The sequence below is a fragment of the Physeter macrocephalus genome, chromosome 6, assembly GCF_002837175.3.
Source record: "Physeter macrocephalus isolate SW-GA chromosome 6, ASM283717v5, whole genome shotgun sequence".
In the NCBI taxonomy this organism is placed as follows: Eukaryota; Metazoa; Chordata; class Mammalia; order Artiodactyla; family Physeteridae; genus Physeter; species Physeter macrocephalus.
In genome coordinates, this window is record NC_041219.1 from 52,446,408 (window position 1) to 52,460,190 (window position 13,783).

General features: G+C 59.7%; 1 protein-coding gene across 1 annotated transcript in view; it reads left to right on the plus strand.

Moving 5' to 3' along the window:
• Positions 1-13,783, plus strand: part of SHANK3 (SH3 and multiple ankyrin repeat domains 3) — a 58,559-nt gene that overhangs the window by 17,669 nt on the left and 27,107 nt on the right. The window contains exons 12-19 of the mRNA XM_055085377.1: positions 14-210; positions 1,338-1,451; positions 7,530-7,605; positions 7,799-7,881; positions 8,330-8,454; positions 8,555-8,687; positions 9,605-9,685; positions 13,692-13,715. Coding sequence (XP_054941352.1) covers positions 14-210; positions 1,338-1,451; positions 7,530-7,605; positions 7,799-7,881; positions 8,330-8,454; positions 8,555-8,687; positions 9,605-9,685; positions 13,692-13,715 — 833 coding nt within the window. The remainder of the gene's footprint in view (positions 1-13; positions 211-1,337; positions 1,452-7,529; positions 7,606-7,798; positions 7,882-8,329; positions 8,455-8,554; positions 8,688-9,604; positions 9,686-13,691; positions 13,716-13,783) is intronic.

A 13,783-nucleotide genomic window follows, 5' to 3' on the forward strand; every position in this document is an offset into this window, starting at 1 on the left:
TCTCCAGCGCGAGCGGGCCCGGCGGCCCCGGCCGCCCCGGCCCCGCGCCCGGCCCCGGCCCGGCGCCCCCCGCGGCCCCCGCGCCGCCGCCCCGGGGCCCGAAGCGGAAACTTTACAGCGCTGTCCCCGGCCGCAAGTTCATCGCCGTGAAGGCGCACAGCCCGCAGGGCGAGGGCGAGATCCCGCTGCACCGCGGCGAGGCCGTGAAGGGTGAGGGGGCGCGGGGGGCGCGGTCGCGGGGGGCGCGGCGCGGGGCCTCCTGGGGTTCGCGGGCGCCACTCTGGGGTGCCCGGCCCGGCTTCCCAGCGACCGTGGAGGGGCTGATGCCATTTTGGGGCGTCTGTCATTAGGGGTGTCCCCGGGAACTCTGAGTCGCCGTGGTCATTATGGGATGCATCTGCCACTGGGGATTCCTTGTGTCACTGTGAAGGGCTCTGTCAGGGAGGGGTGTCTGTCTTTATGGGGTTCCTGTCGCGGGTCCCCCTCCATCCTCTGTCATTTTGGGTTTTCCGTGTCACAACAGAGGCTCCTCTCGTCATGGGGGTGTTTCTGTGTCATGCTCGGGGCTGGTGGCGGTGGGGTTCTCTGTGTTCGTAGGACCTTATCCTATTACAGAGCTTCCTTGAATTATGGGGTTCCTGTGTCACTTCTGGGACTTTCTTCATTGGAAACGCTTGTGATACGTGGGAATTCTCTGCCATTCTGGGGGTATCTGTGACAGTTAATGTGGGTGTCTGTGATGAGGGGGTCCTGTGCCATGACAGGCTCCTTTCATTACGAGGGTCTCTGTCATCACTGGGGTCCTCACCTCATGAGTGCTCTCTGTCCGTGGAGCCTAAGAAGGACAGTTGCGAGGGTCAGCTCTCCATGGCCCATCGTGTGGCCTAATCCCCGGGCCACAGCACAATGACCCTGAGCTCTTGGCAGTGACCCCTGGGGTGGGCAACAGAGCAAGGTTGGTTGGGGGTTGGTTGAAGAGGTGGGAGGAGAGGGGTCAGCTGGGAGGGCAGGAGTAGGATTGTGGCCCCTGCCTCTGCCTCCTGTCCCCCCCTCGAGTGTGTCCATCTGTGCGTCTCTCTGTCCCCCACATGCCCATCCTGTGCTGTGCCCATCTGTTCTTTTCTCTCTTCTGTGTGGATCCCAAAATTTTCCCAGGGAAAAAGACAGGAGGGTGAAGGAAGGGACGGGAAAAGAAGGAGAGAGAGGTGAAGGGTGGGTGGGCAGAACCTGAGCCTGAGGCGGTGCAGGTGGAGCTGGTGGTGGTGGTGGTGGGAGAGGTGTGGCCCTCCGGCCGCCCTCCTCTACCCTGACAGCCGGTCTGGCTTCTGTCCCTCCAGTGCTCAGCATTGGGGAGGGCGGTTTTTGGGAGGGGACCGTGAAAGGCCGCACGGGCTGGTTCCCGGCTGACTGCGTGGAGGAGGTGCAGATGAGACAGTATGACACGCGGCACGGTGAGTGACCCCTGCGTCCCCTGGGTGGCTCCTGAGGGTGCCGCCCCTTCCAGCTTCCCGTTGGTCTTGCTTGGAGGCAGATCCTCATTGTATACACAGAGAAAAGACCAGAACAGATTCAAACACACGTTCGAATTAGGTGCAAACTCGTGTACATGACAGACGCAGCACGCATTCACCCCATATTTACTTACCAACACACGTGTGCATCTGGATCCTGGACAGCTGTGGAGACACATGTGACATGCGCGCCCATGGGACGCACACGTATGAACGTGCACCAGTCTGTGATCCCACATGTGGCTCTCAGTGACCACAACCCTTCCCAGACACGGTTCTCACAGAAATGCTGGGTGCTTGGAGTGTGCGATTGCGGTGCGGCTGGCAGACGAGTAAAGAGGTCAGTATGAGAAAAGAGGCATCTTTCCAAAGTGGACAGATTGTCCAAGTGGGCAGTGCAGGGAGGCCTGGACCAGCCAAAAGGAAATGAGGCCGCTTGGGCCCAGAGGGGCTGTCACGGGCGCCCTGGGGCCAGGATGGCCTGAGGGCAGCAGGTCGGGGGGTGGCTGCATCCTTAGCCTGCAGGGAGGATGTGAGGGCAAAGGCCGTGGCCTCTGGGGCTGGTGGGCAGCCTCTGTCCGACCCTGCTCACCACCTGAGCCTCCAGGAAGGACCCCTCTGGGAGTTAGGATCTGAGGTGGTCCTGCCAGTGGAAAGGAGCGGCTGGTCCTTTCAAGACCCCAACCAGGGCTGACTGCACATCCGGGAGGCCCCTCGACCCGCAGGTATTATTTCTGGCCCCGAGAGCTGGTGGGACAAGGGAGCCCCCTCCTGAGTGGTGGCTAGCGGTGGTCGCTAGTGGTGTGTCTGGACCCAGGGTGCACACCTCTGTCTTTCTGCACGTGAAGGGCTCAGACCCAGGGTCGCTGTGCTCCCTTGTCCTCGGTTGCGAGTTTCCCCAGGGGAGCCCACCACTGCGTGGCCTGGACCCCTGCCCTGGGTGGAGCGTGGCAGAGCCCAGGGAAGCAGGAGTGTGGCCGCTGGTCCACTCCTGAGCAGGAGCCTTTCCTTTTTTTTTTTTTTTTTAAGTTTTACTTATTTATTTTTATTGGAGTGTAATTGCTTCACCATGGAGCCTTTACTCTCATACCTGGCTGTTCACACCGCCTCACCCTGATGGCTCTCCTTGCGGCTGGGAGCCTGGGAGGGACACGACATCCCGTTGTCTGCCCGTCTTGGGCAGGTGGGGTGGTATGTTGAGGTGGGGAATGGTTTCGGAAGTTTGGGCTCTGGTGCCAACTGGACAGGAGAGGGGAGGGGAAGGAGGGAGCGGGTCCTGTGCGCCCCTATGGGGTGGGCAGTGAAGGTTCTGGTCTGAGAACTCTGTGGGTCCAGGGGCAGTTGGAGCTGAGTGTGAAGCTGGGGAGGAAGGAAGGGAGGTCTGGACTGGAGTCGGAATTTGAGAACAGCCCACGTTTATTAGGCGTTTGACGTGTGCTGGACCCTGTGTTGGGGGCTGGGATCACAGGGGCTGGCTCTCTGCCTGGCAAGGAGCAGGCGTGCGCGCCGCATGGCTGTGACGGACGTGAGCACGGGGGGCTCCCTGGATTGGTCTGAAGGAGTCAGAGGGGCCTTTAAAGCAGGGGTGCTGTTTGAGCTGAGCCTTGAAGGATGGCTAGGACCACCTAGGTGGTCAGCATGATGGGGGCGGGGGCAGAGCCTGTTGGCCGGAGCACGGCATGGCCTTCTAGATCTACACGTGCTGGCACCCAGCGTGCTGCAAGCAGTGTCAGGATGCCTGGCTGGGTTTTAAGCTCTTTTACATCTAAGAATTCAAAGGCTCGTCCCAGCGTGCCTGGGAGGTGGGGACAGTTGTTGTTAGTTCATCTCTAGGAGGGTTCTGTTCCACAGTCCAAGGAGCAGAGTCTGGTTTGCAGGGTCTGTGCTGGAGCTGCCACGCTTCTTGGGCTCTGGCTGAGTAAACGTGTGTGTTGAGGGGAGGGTGGCGGGGCTGGAGTGGGGAGCGTGAGGGCTGGTCAGGTGTCCTGGGACCAGGGGCTAACGTTTGTGGCGGTGTCGCAGGAGGAGTCTGGGGGGCGCCGTCCTGATTGGGCTGGTCATTTAGGATTAGGGTGACGGCCCAGGCAGGGCAAAGCAAGGAGATGGAGACGGGGTGGGCAGGGCTGGACCGGAGTCACAGAGAAGGGAGAGGACACAGAGCAACCTGTTCAAGGAGCTGTATGCCTCCGGGCAGTTGTGGGGCTCAGACAGGGGTGGCTCTGGGGTTTGTCATCTGAAAGTGTCAGACGGTAGTACCTGGGTAGATGGGAGCGTTTCATGGATGGGCAGGGAGACAGGCCTGCGGGGGCTGCCTCCTGGGAGGGGCTGGGAATAACCTCTGTCCTCACCTGCAGGCCCGGCCGCCAGCTGCTCTGGGCAGTCTCTGGTTTGGGACCCAGGGGCTGAGTTCTGCCAGAGGCGAGAGGGCAGCCCAGGGACAGGAACCTGCTTCCAACAGGCCCACATCCAAAGGAAGATCTGTTTCTCAGACTGGAGCAAGGACAGAGAGGGACTTAGAGGCCAAGGAGGGGATGCTGCCAACACGTGTGGGCCAGGCCGATGCCCGGGGTCAGCAGAGAGCAAGGCTCCCACGGCACCCATCTGGGTGAAAGGAGCAGTTGCAAGCAGGGAGAGCCGAGCTGTGAGGGGAGGGCGTTGGGGGGGCGGCCCTGGGTACCCTGGAGGCTGGCCTAGAACACCAAAGCTATGGCTCTGGCTGGCATCCTCCCTCCTCCCCGCTTCTTTCCAGTACTGGGGGTGGGGGGGCATGCGGTGTGTTTTCATTTGAGCTGGCTTTTACGTGTCTGATTATAAAACCGGAAGATGAATTTGCTTTAGGTAATAATGTGTGTTTGGCCGATAAATATAAAAGTAGGAGTCCAGTGATCTGCAGAGGGTCTTTTTGGGGGGAGGGGTCCTTCTGCAGGCAGGCACTGTGAACAGTTCCGAAGTTGGGTCAGCGTGGAGAAGGGTGTGGTGGAGGTGAGGAGAGGTCTGAGCCCTACCTGAGCAGTGCTGGGGCCGGGCCTGCTCTGGCTTTGGGGACGGCAGGGTGGTGGGTGCAGGTGTGCTGCCGAGGGAGGAGAGGCCGTGAGCACTGGGGACGGTGCCAGTGAGATAAAACTCTAGGCCATCAGAACCTAGGGGCCTCCGAGGTGAATCTTCCTGCTTTATAAGGAGACGGCCGAAAGGGGCTGTCGAACATACTGAGAATCACACAAGTTGGTGGCAGGGTTCTGAAATCCAGATCAATACTTTTTCTGATATCTGTGTCTTCTGATGCTAACAGGAGCTCTTCTTTCCATGCAGCCACTGCTCCACCTACTCTTCTTTTTGGCTGCGTTGGGTCTTCATTGCTGCACATGGGCTTTCTCTTGTCGCGGCGAGCAGGGGCTGCTCTTTGTTGAGGTGCGCGGGCTTCTCGTCGCGGTGGCTTCTCTTGTTGCGGAGCGTGGGCTCTAGGCACGCGGGCTTCCGTGGTCGCAGCATGTGAGCTCAGCAGTTGCGGCGCATGGGCTCTTGGGCACGCAGGCTTCAGTAGTGTGGCTCGCGGGCTCAGTGGTTGTGGCTCGCGGGCTCTAGAGCTCAGGCTCAGTAGTTGTGGCGCGAGGGCTTAGTTGCTCTGCAGCATGTGGGATCTTCCCGGCCAGGGATCGAACCTGTGTCCCCTGCGTTGGCAGGCGGATTCTTAACCACTGAGCCACCAGGGAAGTCCCTCCGTCTACTCTTTTTAAAAAAAAAAAAATATTAATTAATTAATTAATTTAGTTTTGGCTGTGCTGGGTCTTTGTTGCGGCGCATGGGCTTTCTCTAGTTGCGTCGAGCGGGGCTACTCTTCGTTGCGGTGCGTGGGCTTCTCATCACGGTGTCTTCTCTTGTTGTGGAGCACGGGCTCTAGGCGTGCGGGCTTCGGTAGTTGTGGCTCGCGGGCTCTATAGCTCAGGCTCAGCAGTTGTGGCGCACGGGCTTAGGTGCTCCGCGGCACGTGGGATCTTCCCAGACCAGGGATCGAACCCGTGTCCCCCGCGTTGGCACGCGGATTCTTAACCACTGTGCCACCAGGGGAGTCCCCTCTGTCTACTCTTACATCCATCTATGCTTTCACTCACCACCCATCCTGTCATCCATCTACTCATCCGTCAACCCGCCTCGCAGACCCAGTCCACCCATCCCCTCCTTCCATCCATCCCCCCACCTCCCTACCCTGCTCTCTTTCCCTCCATCCACTTATATATACTTTTACCTTCTGATCCATCCTTCTGTCTATCTCTTGTTCCATCCATTCTTCCATCCATCCGCCCACCCACCCACCCAGCCAGTTGTCCACCTGTCTGTCCTTCCAGTTGGCATTTGGAACGCCTGTTATGTGCCAGGTGCTGTGCTTGGTGCTAGGATCGCAGAAGTAAACGCGACGTGGTCCTCCCGCACAGGAGCTTACAGTTAGTGGAGGAGACGCTCGTCCGAATCACAGGTCCCCCGGGCCTCCTTTCCCGCCGCTCTCTCCTGCCCCAGCTGCCCAGGCTGCCCAGCCCTTTCCCCACACGGAGGGCTGCTCCCTTACATCCTCGGGCCTTTGCTCACCTCTCCCTTCCTGGGGAGGCCTTCACGTGACCACCTAGAATCGCAGCGCCCTGGACGGCTTCCTTTTTTCTTACCGCGTACCAGCATTCCACACTTTCTGTGTGTACCTGTTTCTTGTCTCCTCTCTCTCTTCAGCTGTACAGTTGAGCCTGTAAACTCCGCAGGGTAGGGGGGCTTCGTTCTGTTCTCTGCTCCCTTCTTGGAGCCTGGTACGTAGTAGGAGCTCAGTACGTACTTGTTGAATGGATAAATTGATCTTGAGGAATGCTAAGCTGGTAGAGAAGGGGGGAGGAGCTGAGGGGTGAAATTTGAGGTGGCGGTGGAGCTGGAGACAGAGGTGCTGGGGGCTGGGGGCCAGGCGTGGGTGCGAGGGTACCAGAGAATCCAGTGTACGTGTACAGGCAGCTGGAGAAGTAAGCCTGGAGCGGGGAGGGCAGTGACCGGAGGTGGGGACTGGAACCTGCAGGTTTGCAGGACATCAGCGAGGCCGAGGGTGGGGCAGCTCTGCAGTGGCTGTGAGGGACTCTGAGATCAAGAGTACAGATGGGAGGGCTTCCCTGGCGGCGCAGTGGTTGAGAGTCCGCCTGCCGATGCGGGGGACGCGGGTTCGTGCCCCGGTCCGGGAGGATCCCACGTGCCGCGGAGCGGCTGGGCCCGTGAGCCGTGGCCGCCGGGCCTGCGCTCCGCAACGGGAGAGGCCACAGCAGTGAGAGGCCTGGATGGGGATAAAGCTCTGTGGGATGCAGTGACAGCAGGATAGGGGGACCTAGCCCCCCATACGTGGACCCCTCCCTGCCCACGCAGAGGTGGGGTCTGGAGCAAAGGACCCCATGAGGATGAGCATCCCTGTGGCGAGGGGTACGTTGAAGACACAGGGCCACCTCAATGCCAGTTCACAGGGGTGTGTAGCGTGACACTTGCACATGACTGTGGGTCACGCACACGCAGACGTGCACGCGTATGAGCACAGCACCTGTACATGACTGCAGGTCACACACAGAGACACGCCTGTGTGAACACAGCACTTACACATGACTCCAGGCCACACGTGTGTGCGCGCACACCTTCTCTGCCCTTAGTTCTGGGGCCTGCTGACTCCCTCTGTGCTTGCCCTGGCCCTGTCCGGTCTGCTGCGTGCAGCCACTCAGGAGAAGGATGAACCACAGCTCCTGCCCCCGTCTGGACCCTGACCCCTAGAGGCAAAATTTCCTGCGTGGTGCCCTCAGCCTTCTCACCTAGGACCGCTGGGCCCAGGACCCCAGGATTTGGACCTGCCCACTTCCACGTGGGCACTACCAGGCCAGGGGTGTGTGTGTGCGCGTGCGCGTGCGTGTGCGTGCGCGCGCGCGTGTGAGGCTGGTGACCGGCGTGGTTCAGGGGGCGGTTCACGCCACTTGGAGGATGAGACCCTCCGTCAGCTCCTGAACCTCCCCTCAGAAACCCGGGAGGACCGGACGAAGCGGCTTTTCCGCCACTACACGGTGGGCTCCTATGACAGCCTCTCTGCACACAGGTACAGGTGGGGCAGGTGGGCAGGCGGGCGAGGGTGGGCACGCATGCGATGGAGCGTCAGATGTGGAGGGAGGCCTCCCGGGTGAGTCCAAGGACAGCTCCCAGGGTGGGCTGTGCCCGTGCCCGTGGGGCCCTGTCCGGGGCACGTGCTTTCCCGGCAGGGTTCTCCTCACCTTTCTGTTTTCCTCTGTCAGCGATTATGTCATTGACGACAAGGTGGCTGTCCTGCAGAAACGGGACCACGAAGGCTTTGGTTTTGTGCTCCGGGGGGCCAAAGGTAACGGAGGGGGGCACCCGGCGGGCAAGGGCTGCGCACCTCTCGGGGTGTCTTCTGTGTCCTGCTCCTCTGCTCTCCTCCTGCCGCACCCCTGCCCCCCTTTCTTCTCCCCCACCCGCTTCCTCTCTCCCTGCTGTGACTCTGTGTTCTTGGTTTGGGATGTTGGTAGGAGGCAGCGGGTCCTTTCCCTCATTGGTTCCCAGGATCTCTGCTGTGCGTGTCTAATGGAGCGGGGGCCTTTCTGGTGGGGTGAGTGGCGGGGGCGGGGGGCGGGTGTCTCTCAGAGGGGCGTGTCCTGGATTCCCGGGCTGGCTCTTCTCGCGCTGGGCAGCCCCCGCCTGCTGCCCCCCGGCCCAGGTCGTTCGTGGGAGGTTGCTGTGTGGCAGCCGCCTCCACCTGGACCCTGCTGGCAGGACGCCGTCCTCATTGCCCTCTCCCCATCCCACAGCAGAGACCCCCATCGAGGAGTTCACGCCCACGCCGGCCTTCCCCGCGCTTCAGTATCTCGAGTCGGTGGACGTGGAGGGCGTGGCCTGGAGGGCCGGGCTGCGCACGGGGGACTTCCTAATCGAGGTGAGGCTCGTCCTTCCCTGTGCGGCCCCGTGGGGTGCTGGCCTCCGTCCGAGCCCGAGGAGGACTCACCTGGATGGCCCCCGGGCCCCGACTGTCCCAGGTGAATGGAGTGAACGTGGTGAAGGTCGGGCACAAGCAGGTGGTGGCTCTGATCCGCCAGGGCGGGAACCGCCTCGTCATGAAGGTGGTGTCAGTGACGAGGAAGCCTGAAGAAGATGGGGCTCGGCGCAGAGGTGAGGGCTCGGGCTCGGGCTCCGGACCTCTGGGCCCAGTCTCCCTGCTCTGTCCCCTGACCTTAGACCTTTGACCCCAGGCCCATGCTCCTCTCATCACCCCCGGCCCCAGGCGGCTGACTGCTGACGTCAGAGGCCTGAACCTAGGCGAGCGCCCACGTGCGCCGTCTGGGTGCCAGTCCCTGATGTTAGCCACAGCCAACCCTCTCCCGGCCTCTGACCCCAGGTTGCCCTCCTAAGATCCCTGCCCCCTCCTTCCCGGCGCCCCCCAGCCCCCGGCGTGGAAGAGCCCTCCTTCCCGACGCTGCCAGCAGCTGCCTGGAGGCCGGGGTTGCCATAGCAACTGTGAGGTTGACGCTGCCGCTGCCGCTTATTGTCGGAGGGAAGGGGGAGGCGGCACCTGAGGGAAGAGGAAAAGCGTCTTCTCCCCGCGCCAACGTCGCGGCACGGCCTGGGCCCGGGAGGCTTTGCCGGCCGGCTCTAGCCCAGCCCAGGCCCTGGCTTGGCTGACCACACCCTGGTCCCCCGGGGGGCAGCGGCCTCCAGGCCTGGGGGGGGCCCTGGAGCAGTGCCGGGAGGCCCCTCCCAGCCCCCACCCCATGACTCTGCCCTCGAAGCCTTCCACGTGGGCCCTCGGGCCGAGGCAGGCCAGCACTGTGACCCCCCTGGGGCCCTCGACCGCCGCCTGAGGCCCTGGCGGCCCTGGCCCAGCCCGGCCTTCAGCACCCCCTGAGCTCCCAGCGCCATGAAGAAGTTTGCATCCAGCCGCAGCCTGAACAAGATCCTGGCGCAGTGTGACTCGTCCTCCCGGGAGTACGAGGAGATCCAAGCGGTGGAGCGCAGGTGGCACCTGCACCTGGCCACGCCGCGCTGCCTGCTGCTGGACAGGAGGTCCAAGGCCTCCCTCTTCTTTGCAGCCCCGCCGCCCCCTAAGAGGGCCCCCAGTACCACGCTGACCCTGCGCTCCAAGTCCATGACGGCGGAGCTTGAGGAGCTTGGTGAGTGGCAGGGCAGGCGGTGGGCAGATAGCCCAGGGTGGGGGCCAGGTCAGGGCAGCTGGGCCAGAGCCAGGCAGCGACAGAGGGGAGGGAGGACGGGAGATGGACGTGGGACAGGTTAGAGGTAAATGGGTGGGTGCTGAAGTGGTGGGCGAATTGGGTGTCTGTGGGCTGGAAGGGGAGCTGACGTGTGGATGGAGTGAGGGCTGAGGGGCCGGGTGACAGGGCTGGGCATAGACAGTGGACCACCATGTCTGGCGGTGGGGAATCCGGCCCTGGCTCACCAGTGTGTTTGCATGCGTGTGCACATGCTGCCCCTGGTCCTCCACACCTCCAGTGTGGCTTTACGCCTTCATTTCATCCAAGTGAGAAAAGGGGACCTGACCTTGGCTCCTGGCTCTGCCAGCCACTCGCTGTGCGGTCTTTGCATTTCCTTTACCCTCTCAGCATCCGTTCACACGTCGGTTACGCAGGGGTCAGTAGAGTGAGCTGCCGACCTCAGGGGGCCGTTGTGAACATTGCTGGTGCGATGATGGGACAGGTCCTCGTAAGTTGCAGGAGGCAAACAAGAGTGTGTCGGGGCTTTGATGGGTGTGTGTGGGGCACGACCAGCAGCCTCATCGCGGGTGCGTCTCGATGTATGTGACCATTAATAGCCTCATCGTTGGCATGTTCAGATATACATGACCATGTCCTGACATACGTGACAGTTAATAATGGTTGTGCCCTGACTTACATGACCGTGAACATCTTTATCGTGGCGTGTCCCAATACACGTGACTGTTAACGTGCTCTATCCTTCTATAACCTGAACCCAATTCGAGTCCCAGACTTTGCTCTCGTTCCAGCCGTAGAAGGACCCCTGACTCTGGTCCCGTGCTGAGCTCTGACCCAGTCGTGGGTGCAGGAAGGGCCTCGATCCTGGTTCTAGACTGAGCCCCAACCCTGGCTTCAGGCTTGGTTCTGCCCCAGCCATAGAAGGAACTCTTACCTGTCCCCTAAAATTATTTCTGACCTCCCTCATGGACTGATCCCTGACCCTAGTCCTTTGCTGAGCCCTTCCCTTCCAAGCAGGTACTCTTGACTGTCACCAAGATAGATTAGGCTGATGTGCTCAGGACCTTCTTCCCCATAAATATTCTGAATAAAGTAAAACTCTAAAAATACATAGCCATCTCAAAACGAAAGAAGAGGAATTTCCCAGTTCTCAAAACTGAAGAGAGAAATCAGAGCCAAGGGAGTGAGAGGAAGCAGGCGCTCCCATGGTCCATGAGGGCTTGTTGGGACCGAACAGATCCTCCGGGCAGGGCGCTGGGGCTCTGACAGCCCACAAAGCCAAGAGATGGGGGAAAGCTAGGGCCAAGCCCAGGACTTGGAATCAGCATCAGGAGAACGGAAACCATAGAATGCTATGAAAGAGACAAAACAAGGTGTTTAAAGACAAAGTTTGAGAGAACTAACGGAACTCATGATGAAAGAACAACACGGGGGTGTGGGGTGGGGGAATAAGGGTAAGCAGACTTAAAAAGGATTCCTAAAGAAACGTCGTTGACACAAAAATACAGCCCCTGAGATTTTTAAAATCCGTGCCTGGGAAACGGTAGGGTAGACCCACCTGAAGGAGGAAACTATGAATTAAAAGATAAATCTGAGGAAACTACCCAAAATTCAGCACAGAAGGATAAGGAGATGCAAAATATCAAAGAGTAGATAAGAAATATGGAGGACAAATGAGAAAAATCCCAGCCTAAATAGAGTCCCAGAGTGAAGGAGTAAAAAGGTTGGGGAAGAGGCAATATTTGAAGAGTAAATGGCTAAGAATTTTCTAAAATTGAGCAAGGACATGAGACTCCAGTTTGCAGGAGTGTAAGTCTGAAGCAATGAAGTAAAAACAAAGCTACCTCTAGACCTGTCATAGTGAAATTTCACAGCACCATAGACGAAAAGAAAAATCTGAACTGCCAGAGAATGATGACTTAGAAAGGAACAGGGGTCAGACTGACAGCAGAGGTCTGATCAGCAGATGCTAGAGGACAGCGGAACAGTAACTTCAAAGTCTTGGGTCAAAATGCCTTTCCACCTGGAATTCTATGCCTAGTAACCTCGCTCGTTCAAGAGTAAGGCAGAGAAGCTGGCAGACTGCGGGCCCCGGGGTCACAAAGGTGCAAGGCTAGTCGTGGGGAGCTGACCCATTGTGCTGATTGAAGATCCAAACTGGTCAATAAACCAGTACCAGTGGGCAGCTGGGTCTGGCTAGACCCCACACCAGGCTCTGGTGGATGGTTCCGGGGAGTCTCTTGCCAGAGGCCGTCACGTGGCCACGTTCAGCTGCATGTTCAGAAAGAGGTGCTTGGGCAGCCTGAGGTCTGTCATCCAGGGACCCAGGGACTCTGCCCTGCAGAAACAGAAGATTTGCCCCTGCTCTCTGGGCTGCTTCTGTGTGCAGAGACCAGTGGATGGAAAAGGAGCCTCCTTCCTCTCTGGCCTGGGCGTCCCCTCTGTTGCCTTGTGACAGGGTTGCTCCACAGACCCCTGTCTTCCAGAGGGAGGGGGCTCACTTGCGGCCTGAGCTCAGCATCCTTTTCACCAGCTTTTCCTGAGCAGAGTCTGGGGGAGGGCGAAGGGACAGCCTACCACAGAGCCTCCATCCACACTGCTGAGTGAGGGGTTCATAGCTTTTGTTGAACTGGACCCAGGCCCTTCCCGTGGCTCTGTTCAGAGAAGGGCCTGGGCAGCTGGGAGCACAGGAAACCCACTCCTGCCCCTGGGCGACAGCTGTCCTGGGAAGCCAGTCACCTGCCGACCTTCTGTAGACACACCTGGTTTGAGGAAGCCAGGCCAGCATCAGGGTACCTAGGCGATCATCCCGTGATCCAGTGTTTGTGCTTTTACGGGATAGAAATAAGACCCGTGGGTTCGTTGCCACCATAAACGTGTCAGTTTTATGTCACAATATCGAGGGCTGATAGGGCCCTTCAGTGTCTGTAGTCTATTGAGACGATGACCTGAACACCTGGGAAGAAAGCGAAATGTGAGGCGACAGGAAAAGCAGGTGGCAAGGATGGGGGCTCACGCAAGGTGGCCCCCTGTGGCTTGGAGGGCCCTGCAGGAGGAAGAGGAAGGGAAGGTATATCCTGGGCGGGGCATTGGTGTCCCAGAAAAGGAAGGGCTGAGGTGGCTGGCAGAAACAGCATTAAGAGGAGGGGTTGGGAGAGAGAGGGAGGAGGAGGGAGCGTGGGACCCCCCCCTCTAGTGCCCTTCAGCCCTGGGGCCCCTCCCACTCAGCAGGCGCTCGCTGCATAGCTCGAACCAGGGACGTGCTGGGGCTGCAGAGGTTGCTGGAGACCCAGGCCAGAGGGGGCCCTGATGGGTCCAAGCCCCTCCTGTCCCCTAAGAAATCTGGAACTTCTGGGTCCCTTTTTCCTTCGAGATGAGAATGTCAGGGCAGGTGCCATGCCAGGGTGTGGTCCCTGACTGGCCTTGGTCTGGAAAACACGCTGACTTGCCTGTTAATGGAAACACGCTGCAGGAATGCTTGTGGGTGGCCACTGCACCATTGGTGGCCTCTGAAATGGGTTTTTATGGGGTTTTGCCTTTTTTCTGAACAAACATTTGATTGAACCAAGTGTGACTTAGTTGTGTGTCCACACAAGTGTGTGCATGTCTGTGTGTGTGTGCGCGCGCGCATGTCTGTGTGTCTGTGTGTGCGCGCACGCATGTCTCTGTGTGTGTGTGTGTGCGTGTGCGCGCATGCGCGCGCACACGCACATGCATACAAGCACCGTCCCTGCTTGTGGTTGTTCCCACCTTGAGTTTCACGTACTGACTTGGCATTTGGGTCGATTTGCCACTCACGATCTGACGAGGGTATAGGCCAGGGGTGGTGGGGGTCTGGGAGATCCTGGCTGTTGGGGGGGTAAGGATGGGCTAGGAGGGGGAGTGGGGCCCGGGTGCCGAGGGACAAAGCCTGCCTCTCACCCCGTTTACTCTGTTTCTTGATTCCAAGCCTCCATTCGGAGAAGGAAAGGGGGTGAGTCACCTGCTGTGCTCGGGGCCCAGCTTTGCCTGACCCTTGGCTGCGGAAGTGCTTGTGTGTGA